This window comes from Stegostoma tigrinum, chromosome 8 (assembly GCF_030684315.1).
Source record: "Stegostoma tigrinum isolate sSteTig4 chromosome 8, sSteTig4.hap1, whole genome shotgun sequence".
Classification (NCBI taxonomy): Eukaryota; Metazoa; Chordata; class Chondrichthyes; order Orectolobiformes; family Stegostomatidae; genus Stegostoma; species Stegostoma tigrinum.
In genome coordinates this window covers 50001465-50015569 of record NC_081361.1, presented here as the reverse complement: position 1 = coordinate 50015569, position 14105 = coordinate 50001465, and the positions used below count along the sequence as shown (strand labels likewise).

At 40.7% G+C, this 14105-nt stretch overlaps 1 protein-coding gene across 2 annotated transcripts in view; it reads right to left on the bottom strand.

Moving 5' to 3' along the window:
• The window catches only part of lepr (leptin receptor), a 132355-nt gene that overhangs the window by 107249 nt on the left and 11001 nt on the right, over positions 1 to 14105 (bottom strand). For both annotated transcript variants that reach the window (XM_048539680.2, XM_048539679.2), the window contains exon 3: positions 8968 to 9270. In XM_048539680.2, the coding sequence (XP_048395637.1) occupies positions 8968 to 9270 (303 nt within the window). The remainder of the gene's footprint in view (positions 1 to 8967; positions 9271 to 14105) is intronic.

The window sequence follows — 14105 nt, the reverse complement described above, 5'->3', positions numbered from 1 at the left end:
GCTGCTTGCTGTTGTTCGTGTTTTCTGATGGCTAGCTTCCTTCCCGTCTGTCCAAAGTATTGCTTGTGGCAGTCGTTGCATGGTATTTTGTAAACTACGTTGTTTCTGCACAGTGTGGAAATGGGGTTTTTAATCCTTATGAGTACTAAAACTTTAAAGGAATAAGGTCATTTTCAGAATGGCAAGGTATAACCTGTAGCAGTCTGTAAAGGTCAGTGTTAAGATGTTAGCTATTTACAAACTAAATCAGTGACAGACAAGGGTTAGGAGGTCTGAGCAAAATATATCATCACAGAGCTAAATAGGGAATGAAGCTGCATGGTGCATACTGCAAACTAATACAGGCCAGTTAAGTAATTGGGCAAAAAGACAACAGATTGAGGACAATTTCGAGAAGTGTGTGAAATTATCCAATTTTGTAGGAAGAAGGGAAAAATCTGAAAAAGTATTAACATGCTCGGGAGTTGTAACTGTTGGTCTGAAGGAGGGGGTGGAGGGAGGAGCACTATACATAACTTAGATAAAAGTATTTGTTCACATCAAGTTAACATACCGTTCCAATAAACAGAAACGCACATGGTATGTCAGCCTTTCTTGCAAGGGCTTTGCAGTTTAAGTGTTGGGATATTTTGCTGCAATTATAGTGAACATTGTTATATGATGACCATAGTACTGTGTATAGTTTTTTCTCCTTATCCAAGGAAGAATATACTTGCCTTGGACAGGGTGCAGCAAAAATTAACCAGATTGATTCTTGGTATGAGAGGATTGTCCTGTGAGAAAAGTTCGATGAAAATGATCTTAGACTTTCTGGATAACAAAGTGTGGGACTGGATGAACACAGCAGGCCAAGCAGCATCTCTGATCACAATTTTAACCTCACTGCGAAGCCTCTTCCAGGATGCCTAAGCTGAAGAAGTTACCCTCCGGACCAACCTCGGGGGATCTCTCTCCCACTGCAACTCACCTATCTTCTCCTCTATCCATCTTCAGTCCACCTCCTCCTCTCTCCCTATTTATTTCAGAACCCTCTCCCCATCCCCTTTTCTAACGAAGGGTCTAGGCCCAAAACGTCAGCTTTTGTGCTCGTAAGATGCTGCTTGGCCTGCTGTGTTCATCCAGCCCCACACTTTGTTATCTTGGATTCTCCAGCATCCACAGTTCCCACTACCTCTCAGACTTTCTGGAGTTTAGAAACTTAAGAGGTGATCACACTGAAATATATAAAATTGTTCAACAGTTTGACAGGATAAATACGGAGAGGATATTTCCTTGAACCATGCTCTTGAACCACGGCTCATAGGCCCAAGTTAACGGGTGGGCCACTTTGGCTGAGAAATTTTTTCACTTCGAAGGCTGAAATTCTCCATTGGCAGATGACTGTGGATACTTGGTTGATGTGTATACTCAATTATTAGTTTAGTAGATTTGTGGGCACTAAGGTAAACAATGAACATGGGAATAGGACGAGAAAATTGAATTGACAAAGAAGTTTAACCAAAATGTTCAACCACAATCTTAACTATTGGAATATGTAGCTTGAGACACATGGTTTCCTTCTGTTCTTTTCTTTATGCTTTCTATTTTTTTTCCTTACTTTACTTGCTATTTGACTTTGGAGTAAACAGTACAACATATAAATGCCCAAACAAAATAAGCTTTAGAAACAAAATAAATATCTTAGATGATAAAAATACAGAATTTCTGTTATGTAATCACTTAAACAAGAAAATGACAATATAAAATTTATTCAAATGCAAACATTCCCCTTACTTTAGAACCTATTTATCCAGAGGGGATTTTTCATGCTTTTGAAAATTTTCAACTATTACAAACATTTGAATTCACTTCACAGAATGCCAGTACACAAATGGAAAAGATTTTCGACAAAGGCAGCATTTAAAATAAAGTCTGAATGTTTTCAAAATCAAAGTTCTTTTTCCCAATAATCTTGTTGATTAGTTTAATATGTTCAAGTATTTTCAGAGTATTGACTGTTAGAGAAAATGTAGCCATCAGTGAGATAGGGTACGAACATCAAATGGTGCTTTGGTTAGGTAGATTGGAAAGTTTCAGAAAGTACACGGTATTGAGTAGGATACCAAGAATTGAATGCATGATATTGATCAGTTGCTTTCTTTATCTTGAACACACTATTGTCCAACAAATAAAACAAAGAACTGCAGCTGCTGGAAATCTGAAACAAGAACAGGAATTGCTGGAGAAACTCCTCTGGTCTGGCAGCATGTGTACAGAGAAAGCAGAATTAACATTTCAAGTCCAGTGACCCTTCTTGTTCTTCTATGTTGCTCTGAATGGCATCTTGTAGAACAGTGTTTACTCTGAGAGAGACAGCCCTTTGTGCTGCTGTTCTCAACAGGTTATGAGGGACAGTGGACACATTAACTGTCGGTTGCACATTCCCTATGCTTGAATGTACTCCTGTGGAATGCTGATAGATAGAATCAACATTTCCCTCCAGAGATGTGTGGAATGATCAATGATTCTGCGATCTGACTTGTAAGTGTGTAATGATAGAGTGGGTCAAGCCCTAACATAATCTCTGCAACTGCATTTAGGCTCAGTGTTGTCCATATTAAAGTGCAAGGCCCCGTTCGTACACATCAGTGTCAAGGTTCAAGAATTCCTGATGTTTGAGTTTATCTGCAGTGAAAGAATTGGTTACTTGTGAAAGATGGTTAACTTTTGGCCATAACAATTTCTTTCATGCTTAGAATGTCTGAAGGCGCTGCAACTTAACAAGGTCCGACAGCAGCAAAGAAACTGAAGCAGACATTTAAAGGTCGTATTTGAAGTTGTTTTCATGAAATTGGAAGATAATTAACAGCAATATGCTAGCCATGCCACTTGTGGGCTCTCGGTAAGATTTTTTTTGGCTTTCTCTTCACTATGTCGAAGTGCAGTCCCACCTTCCACAGATGGAGTGGAAAATGCTTGCTCTGCAGCTAGCCCTGTTGGCCTGGAAGACTTGGGCAGTGGTCCGCAAGTGTATTTGAACCTAGAGGGTCAAGGCCTGCTCAAAGTATCCTTCCCTGACACAGATTCACCCTCTTATAAGAACTCTTTTGGGCTTTGGTATTTCCGAGGGGGCACTGGTGGAAAGGAAGGGTTGTCCCAAGAGGAAGCTTCTGGTATGTGACCTCTCCCTGAGGGTGGCGGCCATCAGCACCACACTGTCTCCCTGAGAGCCTAATCGAGGTACAGAATGCCCTGAGCTTGTGGACGGTGCCAGTGAAAGCCTTGCAGGTACATCCATAAAGGGTAGAGGCAGAGGTGGAGCTGACAGTCTCCAATACTGGCTTCCTCAGGGCAGAGACTCACTGGGTATTGCTAGTGTCTGTATGAGAGGAGAGGGAATTAGTCGCGTATGAGTAATAAAACCTTTTGCAGTTTAAGAGTTATTTACTGTTGGTGGTAATGGGAGAGCAGCACAGCATGATGAAGGCTACTGGGCTGGTTGCCCATGAGGCCTTCCCATCCCCATGAGAGTGGGTCTGTTCTCCTCCAGCCAGCTAAAGAATTCTTTTCTCTTTTGGCATGTGTACTGTCCTGTCCATCAAATTCCTGCTAGTCTTGGACTTCTCTGCCTGGATGTGGGACAATATTTCCTGCAATGTGATAAAGGTAGGGATTGAGCATGAATTTTAGAATTAGAGTTAGCATTACTGTCAACGTGTACTGATTTGAATACGTGGCAGGTTTACAAGTCGCCACTTACAGCACCATCTTAGGTACAAAAGTACCTAGGTACAGATTTTTAAGTACAAATTCAAATAAATAGAAAAAAAAATTACAGTTCACAATAATAGTCCTTCCAACCCAATTCACATTGGCACCTAGCCTCCAGAACACACCACGCTTCATCTTGAGGCTGATAGCCTGTGTGTGAACTATGCTGAACTACCAAGGGACTGCCGACCAGGGACCGAGGGCCCGTGATGCTGAGGCTGGGAGTTCAGGATATCGCCAAGAAGAAAGAAGGAAAAATAAACATAGATGAGAGAAATAAAAATGGACAGAGCAGCAGAAATGGACTAGTTCACCTCCATCTTGAAAGGCGAAGTGGATGAAATTGGATGATGGAAGTGGGTGAAAGGCTAATTAGTGCTGATGCAGGATTAGGAGAGGTGTCAATGTTGATGATCCCTAGTGAGTGAGTACAAAGTACAGGCAACAGGAAAGATTGCTGGTTTGGGAGGATGGGGTGTGCGAGAGTTGAGTGGAAATGATGCCTGCAATCATGAGAGCTGTGGCCCATTAGTAAGATGTGAGCGCAGCAGCAAAATTAGAGAAACGGATGGCCCGGTGAGAGTCAGGCAGCAAAGAGAGATGGTAGCACCTATCCTTGTGAAGTGCAAGGCACTTCCCTGTATTGCTGTTCATTATATTTTATCCAGGACACAACACTGACCATATGGCAATCTCAGTCCAAATTGTGTAGGGTTCCTGGCATGGCCTCTTTTACCAATGAGCAGGATAAAGCACTGTCCCCCTCTCCACCATCCCTTCCAGCAGTACCTCCATGTCCCTGTCAGCAAACAGAGGAACTATGTTCCCTCTGTGGACCATGTCCTGAATGTAAAGGCTGAAGTTCCTGGCTGCATCAGCTGAAGTGATATGTACCAGGTCTTCTTCAAATATGGCACCAGTGACATGAAGAGTAGGAAGTCCTGGCAGTAGCGAGCAGTTTGACTTTTCATGCTGTACAATTCCAAGCAAAGAGCATTATGAAGCCCCGATCTGTCATCGATGAGGTGAAGAGCCATGGCAGACAGGGTGCCATGAAAGTTCAACCGAATTTCTGTGCAACATCAATTTCTGTTTCTTTCTTCCATTTAATGCAAAGCATCTTTCTGAAAGGGTGCATTGAAATAAATGTTACACCATTAGCTTTCAAAAGTTCTCCCCTGTATGGTTCAAGCACTGAAGTTACTAAAAGCTAGGGGACAAATGTAACATATTACTAAAACTCTGATTGCAATTATCTGGCCTTTGTCTCAAGATGGCTGAAAACAAAGAGATGGCAAATATGTGGCAGGTTGGTTAGATACCATTGAGAGCACTGGGTCCAGCTTGGGCAACTTGGGCAGCATGTAATCACCTATATGTCACAGCAACTAAAGTGATTACATTAGGAGATCAGGTCCTATAGACTCAGCTTGCCTTCCCTCGTATGCATAAGATTGAGTCTAATTGAGGCATTCAAGATGATTTAATGGAGTGGCTAAAGAGAAACTATTTCTTCTGAAGTAAGAGTCTGGAATAAAAGCATTAATGAAAGCTAAGACTTTTAGAATATTAGAAACCTTCTTCATACATAGGCTAACGGTAATCTAGAAATTTCCCTGAAAAGCTTTCGACTAGGTTGATTAAAAATCTCAAATGAGACCGACATATATTTGTTATAAAAACTGAAAGAACTGCAGATGCTGTGAATAAGGAACAAAAACAGAAGTTGCTGGAGAAGCTCATCAGGTCTGGCAGCATCTGTGACGAAACGATCAGAGTTAACATTTCGGGTCCAGTGACCCTTCCTCAGAATTTCCAAACAGCACATTTAATTCAGATACATACTAACTTAATGTCAAATGGTGAACGTTATGATATTTTTGAAATCTAAGTTAATTAGCAAGGTCTACAAATGTAATACACAAAAGCTGACATGGGTTGAAGAGAAGTTTAGGTAAATAAATGAGTAGTAATATCAAACTTGTAAAACAAGCAAGGCAACTGGGCGTCCACTCTCTTACAGCTGTACCACTCTGACACCATGTTCCAAATGATGCGTGTTTAGCAGCTCCCATAGACTGTACGCAAAGACACTAATAGCAGAGGAAGGGGTCACATGATTACTGCAAGCCAAACATTACACCAAGGGTACAATTCCATTTTTCAAACCAGTTTCCTTTTCATTAAAAACATTCATGCACTGTTATTTATGCTGATACGTTATACAAGTTACATGATGTACAGATTATACAAGTTACGAATTACATACATAGTCTTTAATTGTGTAGTTCTCCAAACAGTATGTGTATGCATTAACACTGGTCATTCCTCTTGTATCCTAGGTTTGGTCCCAGGATGATATTGCTTCTCCAGGGAGTATCATAGCTGTGGTGATTGCTGTTGCGATGATAAGTGGCAGCTCACTGCTGACCCAGTACTGCTGCTGGCAAACAGTTGACCTTTGTCATTCTGTACTGTGTGAAAGTGGTGAGATCACACGTTTCAGACTTGGTTCCTGTAGTGAAGGCATGAGTATCATTCCATCATTTAGCTACAAGTTTACTTCTGAAGGTTTCATTTCTGTACCACTATCTTGAGCCACTTCACACAGATCTGTGAAATTTATGAGGTGGAGCAATGCACTGTTGTCTGACGCTTCATGTTCACATGTTTTCTCCTTCTGCAATCATCACTCTGACAGTTACAAACCATTTACTACCTTTATACCCCCCAACGTGTACAATGTGGAGGGTTCATCAGAGCTATTGTCGACAGTTTCCTAACAGCCAACTTTGTAGACTTGTTCTGTTTCCTTCTAGCCAAGCGATTGCATGAAAAATGATTCACTTCTTGGAGCAGTGTTTTCCTCATGCACAATATTCTTTCCTTGTTTTTATGGGATTTCCTTTTTCCCCAATATTTACAATCTGCCCTCTGCCCTTGGTCTTTCAAATGGTTTTTCTGTAAACACTTTCTCCTATTTTCCCCAATATTTTGATTTTATTCGACATGGAAAGTCTCTTTGCAAAATGCAAAGCTTTAGCTGTTTATCTGTTAACGTGCTCTGGCAGTGATTGACAACTCAGAGCTTCTGTGTGTTCAACGGTTTCTTGAGAATACATATTTTCCTTTATCAGCAGCTGTGCACTTATGGAAGAATCTCAGACCAAAAACAATCCTCTTTTCTGAAGTCATCATCTTTCAGTTGTCCAAATGCACAGGATTCAGACAGATGTATTACAGCAGTCACATACTGATCAATAGTCTCCCTCTCCATCTCATGTTGATGTTAAACAAATATTGACATGAATATGAAATTCAAAGTGTGCCTTTGAATCTCACAAAAGCTCTCTTGTCTGGATTTTCTACTCCTTCATGAGGTCAAAGTTGCCATATAGTTTCAAGCACTAATTCCCAATACTGATAGAGTTGCAACTCTTAGTCGCTCATGTTTTTAATTATGTTGCTTTTTCATTGTTTAGCCATGAGAGTGGGTAAGATTCCAATTCTGGCTCACATCTACCTTTCATTTCCCTAGCAGTAGGGAAATGCACAGCCAATTTGATTCACACAGCAATTCAAAGTTGCAGATTTTTATTTTACATTTTTGTTCCTGTTTGTTTCAGTAGTTAGTTCTCTCACAGATTTTAAAATACACACATTTTCAGCTGCAACACTTGGACACCATGTTTCACCTTGTTTCCACAAACTGCAAACAAAGACACTTAACAGGTAGAGCTATGGCAAGCCAGCCAGTACACCAAGGGCACACTGCATTTCTCCAAATACCAGTTTTAAAAAATGTGGTTGTTGTTACACAATGATATTCCGCCTTCAACCAACATGATTCCTCCGAGATCTCCAACACCCTCTGTCTCCATCGACTCTGAATGGCTCACCCTCAAAAATCTCTACTGTTCCCCATCATGCTTGACGGACTTCAATTAGCCTCCAACAGTCTCTGATAGCCCAGAGCAATGCTACTCCCCCACCTCCCAGTGATCACTGACTACCCCAACATTTTCATGAGTTCTTGCCTTGTCTGCAAGATTTCATTTTGCCATTAATTCATTTATTTTGTTCTGAATACTAAGTGAGGAGCTCTAATATTGCCCTTTTACCATTTCACCCCTTTGACCCTATGTATTGTGTCCTTTTTATGCTGTACATTCAGCCCCTTCCTGTTCTACTCAGAGTATCATTGGCAAAACAGTTGCACTGCTTGCTAGAGTATCTTTTCCTTCGCAACCCTACGTATGCCCCAACTTGAACCCTCTCCCCATTAATGTTTAAAGCCCTCTCTACAACCCTAGTTATTCAAATTGCCAGGACACTATTCCCAAGGTGGATCTTATCCTTTTTTAGGAATAAGGCCAGCCAAGTGGATCATTTGTCAAGCATGGCAAGCACGAGGGGTCATAGCTTTAAATTGGGGGGTGATAGATATAGGACAGATGTCAGAGGCAGGTTCTTTACTCTGAGAGTAGTAAGGGCATGCAGTGCCCTGCCTGCAACAGTAGGAGACTCGCCAACTTTAAGAGCATTTAAATGGCCATTGGATAAACATATTGATGATAATGGAATAGTGTAGGTTAGATGGGCTTCAGATTGGTTTCACAGGTTGGCGCAACATCAAGGACCGAAGGGCCTGTACTGCACTGTAATGTTCTATGTAATAATGGGGTGGTTTGAGGGCGTATGTAATTTAAACGGAACTCACGGTCAATGCTAATGCTGTTATTTGTAACAGTTTTACACTTACGGCTTATAGAAATCAAGATTTATTGCCTGTGATAATTTCTATACATTTTTACACCCAGCAGAAATTAGAATCATCAATCAGCTTGCCCTAAATTTATACCCCAGCTGTGAAATGGACTGTGCTAATTTAGTATGCCATCCCATGCTATATTAGGGTGGTTTTATCAGCTTGATTTTTTACTTTCTTGTATCAATCATACAATAGATTTTCATTTCTAGCTCAAAAGGTTTACAATGAAATTTTCTAGCTCTTTTATAAAATCCAGCATTAAGGAAATTAGAATCCATTAGCAGTACACATCTGGTGTCATTTAGGTGGACTGAATCATCAGTGACGTTTGTACATTGATCGCCTTTTAATATTAATTTAACCAAGCTGCACTTTTCAATTGTATTACATTAGCAAGTTAACTTTAAAAAAAAATGAAAAAGCATGCCAAGGTTCTAGATTCTTACTTTGCTCGGTGATGAAATTTGCAGGACAATGTAAATCAGCTTCTTTCCAGAGACAACAACTGAAGCCATCTTGGCTATGCAATCCGTTTGGGCCGATGCTATTTGAATGCGATGTGTTTGCATTTCTCACATGCTCGTTAAGCGAAGAGTGGCGACTGCTTGAATTCCTGTGTGGCTGGAGCTGCCAGCTTCTCTCTTTTACGACAGCTGCTTGCTTGTGCAGTGTGCACAGCATCGTAAAATTCCATGGAGGAATCTCAAAGGTTGTTACTGGGTCATGTGCTAAAATTGAAACAGAGACTCCTGCAAGTAAAGAAAGGTCAATGTAAACAACTGAAATTTTAGATATTAATTTACATCTGTGAACTAATTTAAAAATCTAAGAAGGACCTCCTTTGCTTCTTTCGCAATTTTGCTCAGATCATTATGGTCTTTGCTTCTCATCTGCACATTCCTCTTTTATTCCTCTTAAGCTCTTCAAATAAATAGCAGAGATAAAAATAGCGCTGTTATGTTATATACATCAACGTTAAAAAGGATTGGAGGCTGCACTTTCTGCCACCTTGCCTGACCCCCTGATCTAGGCTGAATTAGCTATTTTGAGGCACAACAACAGAAGAGGTGTTAAATTTGAAGGCAATCCAGTTCAAAAAACAGGAAAATCAGCTGGAGCTTTCACACCTCATCACAGTGCACAAACTCCTGATTAAAAGTGGATATGCGTGGGTGAAAGCAACATTAAACTCAACAGTGATGTCCTTTCTTGCCAAACAACCTGTCAATTTACACATGAAGAAAGGCACTTTGGTAAACTGCAGGCTGTAAGTGAAGTCCGTAAGTATGGCCTCAGGACTGAGCATGAATCATTGTTTTTAAGAAAGAAAAGGAAAATGTGAATTGGTATTGCAGAAAATAACATGAACTTCACTTGTCAGTTTTAACATAATAGTAGCTATCCATAAACAATCAAAATGATTTTACTAATGCATTGTTGCACGTTATACATAATATAAAATTTATTACCTCTGTGCCATTACACTGAACTAAACATATCTGTCTATTCTAAAAGCTCAACAATGGCCCCACAACACCAGAGATATGTGGCAAAAATAACGGAGCCTTAAAAAAGAAATAAGGCTGCGAGGAGACACTCCCGAAATAAGAAGGGGCAAGCCTTTGCAAGTACTGTGCCTGAAAAAGAACAAGTTGTGATGAGGGGAAGGTAAAAATGTGGAATTAAAGTCTAACAGTGACTGTGAAACCATTGTCAATTGTTGTAAAATCCCACCTATTTCACTAATGTCCTTTACGGAAGGAAACTGCTGGTCTAACCTGTGACTCTGGATCCACAGTAATGTGGTTGATCAACTGTTGTCTGAAAATTGCCTTACAAGCCACTTATTGGTATCAGTCACTAGAAAGTCTCAGAAAAAAGGGAATGAAATCGAACACAGCAGCTGGCATTGACTAAGGTAGCAACAATGGCAAACACCCAGTCAACTTAGTCGTCCTTCCTAACATCTGGGGGTTAGTGCCAAAATTGGAAGAGCTGTCTCACAGTTTAGTCAAGAAGCAGCCTAACATAGTCATACCTACACCATAACCATTCTGTCAGCAGGACAGACCCAGCTGAGATGGCAGCCAAGTAGTATATAGCTGAGAGGGAGCTGCCCTGGGAGACCTCAACATTGACTCCACGGAACCATGAAGTCTCGCGATCAAGTCAAACATTGGTACAGAAACTCAGAGCCGATTGTCATTTACCGCATCCCCTCGGCTGATGGATCATTTCTCCTTCATTTTGAACACATCTTGGAGGAAGCACGGAGTGCCAGGGATGCACAAATGTACCTTGGTCAAGGGATTTCAATGTCCATCACCAAGAGTGAGTTGGCAATAGCACTACTGACTGAGCTGTCAAGTCCCAAAGGGCATAGCTGCTAGACTGGATCTGAAGTAGGTGTTGAGGAAACCAATAAGAGGGAAAAACAAGCTTGATCTCATTTCCATCAATCTGCCTGCTGCAGCTGCATCTGGCATTATCATCTTCAGTCCCATAGTCACGTTGAGAATACCCCTCATAATGGTGTGTGGCACTATCACTGTGCTAAATGAGATAAACTTGAAAAATTTAGCATCTCAAAACTGGCCACTCATGAAGCACTGTGCACAATCAGCAGCAGCATTGATCTTCAACATGATCTGCAACCTCACAGCCCAGCATATCTTTCACTCTCCATTACCATCAAACTGGGAGACCTATCCTCATTCAATGAACATTGCAGGAGGACATTCCTGAACCATCGCCAAGCATACCTAAATATAAGCGTCAACTTGGTGAAGCTACAAAACAGGACTACTTGCATGCTAACCAGCATACGCAGCAAATGATAGACCTAGCTAAAGGATCCCACAACCAACAGATCAGATCTATGCTCTACAGGCTTGTAACATCCATTACTGACGACACTGATGATGTCGCAAAGGACACAGCTGCTAGTTGGGTCCACACCTGATGATGGGGAAACTAACAAGAGGGAGAAGCTTGCTTGGTCTCATACTCATAAATCTACCTGCTGCAGATTAATCTGACAGCATCATGCTCAGTCCTATTCTCAGATTGAGAATGCCATACATGAATGGTGGTGGTCAGTTGAACGGGTGGAAGATCCATAAACATCCTCATCCTCATGATGGAGTGAGGACATCAGAGCAAAAGATGAGCTTTAAATATCTGCAACAATCTTCAGTCAGCAGTTTCCAGTTGATGATCTATCTTGACCTTCTCTAGAGGTTTCAATATCACAGATTTCAGTCTTCAGCAAATGGCTGACAAGTGGCAAGAAACATTCGTGCCACACAAGTGGCAGGCAATGACCATCTCCAACATGAGAGAATCTAGCCATTGCTTTTTGACAATCAAAGGATGAACCCACCCCCTTCCCTCCATCAACATCCTGGAGTTACCATTGCCCAGAAATTCTATTGGGTGAGTCATATAGATATTGTGGCTACAAGAACAAGTCAGAGGCTAGGAATCCTGCAGAAAGTAACTCACCTCTGATTCCACAAAGACCGTTCAATCTCAAGATGCATATCAGGTGTGCCATGAACTACTCCCCACTTGCCTGGATGAGTGCAGTTCCAGCAACATTCTAGAAGCTTGACATCATCCAGGACAAAGCAGCCCATTTCATTGGTACCACACCTACAAACAATCATTCCATTCACCAGCCATGCATGATAACAGCAGTGTATATCACCTATAACTTGCGGTGCAGAAATTCACCAAGCCTCCTTAGACAGTACTTTCTCGAATCTATGACTACTATTGTCTAGAAGGACAATGGTAGCATTTACAATGGAAACATCATCTCTTGCAAAATTCCCCTCCAAGCCCCTCGTCATGCTGACTTTTAAATATATCACCATTCCTTCGGTTTTTCTGGGTTAATGTCCTGGAATTCCCTCTCCAAAGTCTTTGTGATTGTAACTACACCAAATGGACTGCAGTATTTGAAGAGGGCATGTCACTGCCACATTCTCAAGGGCAACCAGGTGTGGGCCATAAAGGTTAGCCCAATCAGTGTGCCCACGTTCCATGGGTGAATTTGTAAAAAGCCAGCGTTTTTTTTAAGAAGAAGGAACATTCAGGAGATGGCTCTTAAATACACAATCATAATTGGAAAGCACTACATTGAATACATGAGTTCAAATTATTTCATCAATGTTACCTGAACCATGGGGTAAATAAGCCAAAAAGCAGGCTGTAAAAATCAAAATCCCACTGGACAATGAGGCAATACATCACGGCAGCAAATTAGAATTTACAACTAAGGACCAGAAGAATCCAAACAAGCTATCCTGGAAAATCATCTCAAAAGTAAAGGCTTAACTTCTGTATCTGCAAGTTGGAGCTGATGACATAATGGCAATGCCACGTGGCAACTTAAGTCTGTCAAGCAGTTTGTGATGAACAACTTCTTGAATAGTGAACTGATAGAATGTATTTTAAATTAATTATTGTGTCTACCCCAATAAAAAGTCTTTCAAAAAGACTCATGATGAAGAAGGAAGCATACAGCATCAATAATTTACTTAAATTTACCTTTGTACTTAGGTACCTTGGTACCTAAGATGAGCCTTATGTGGGGACATTGTACACCTTTCACTGTATCCCTGTACTTGAGAACACCCCACAATAAAATCTACCAATCCAATGGTGAAAGAAATGGGGGCGGCTTGAGTGCATTCTCATCCACTCAAAAATGACATTTTGAATTAAATTTAAACATTTCTTCTGATAGTTTGAATCTTGTTATTGTGCTCCACTAACTATATTTGGTTTGTTTATTTTAAATTAGTCAATTGAGAAAAAAAAATTCCTCTGGTACGACAGTCCAGAAGGATGGCATAATAAATATTAGGCCATTCAGGGACAATATAAGCAAGTGATAGGGTTAGGGTTAGGTTACATCTAGGGTATTGAAAATCTGGAACTCACTTTCAAAATTACCACTGAGGCAAGGCCAATTCTTTACTAAAGAATGTAGAATAACAGATTTTTACTTTGTAATGTTGCAGATCATCTATTATCGAACTGAATATAGAACAGGCTTAAAATCTGAATGGTATACCTCTCTTTTCAAATCTTATGTCAGCCTATCAAGTCTAAAATCACCACTTTTGAATGCATTTCTCACAATATTGGATAAGCAACAGGGGTTTTAAATGAGTAGTCCTTACTTTAAAGTGTGCACGTGAACAATATAAGCCCTAATCCATTCCCATCCAAATTTAAGCCAGTACTTCAATAATGGAAGGATGTCAGTACTTTCCCCAAGTGAAATCATTTGAATGCACATGTGACAACCAACGTTTAAATGGATAACAATTCCACGGGGGTTTTATTGTCTTCAATTGCAAATTGTCGGAAGCCCTGAAGAAACAGGATAAGTAGCCAGTTCACAGGCTTTCTGCTGAAAACTGCTAAATTTAACACTGAAAATCAGTAGAAAAACATGTGGAAATTGTACCACTGAATTGTGCAAATTACTGGAGGAAATATTGGCAATTGTGCGTTTGCATTAATTTCCCTGTGGACTATTCTGCTGAAACACTCTAAATGTATAGACTGG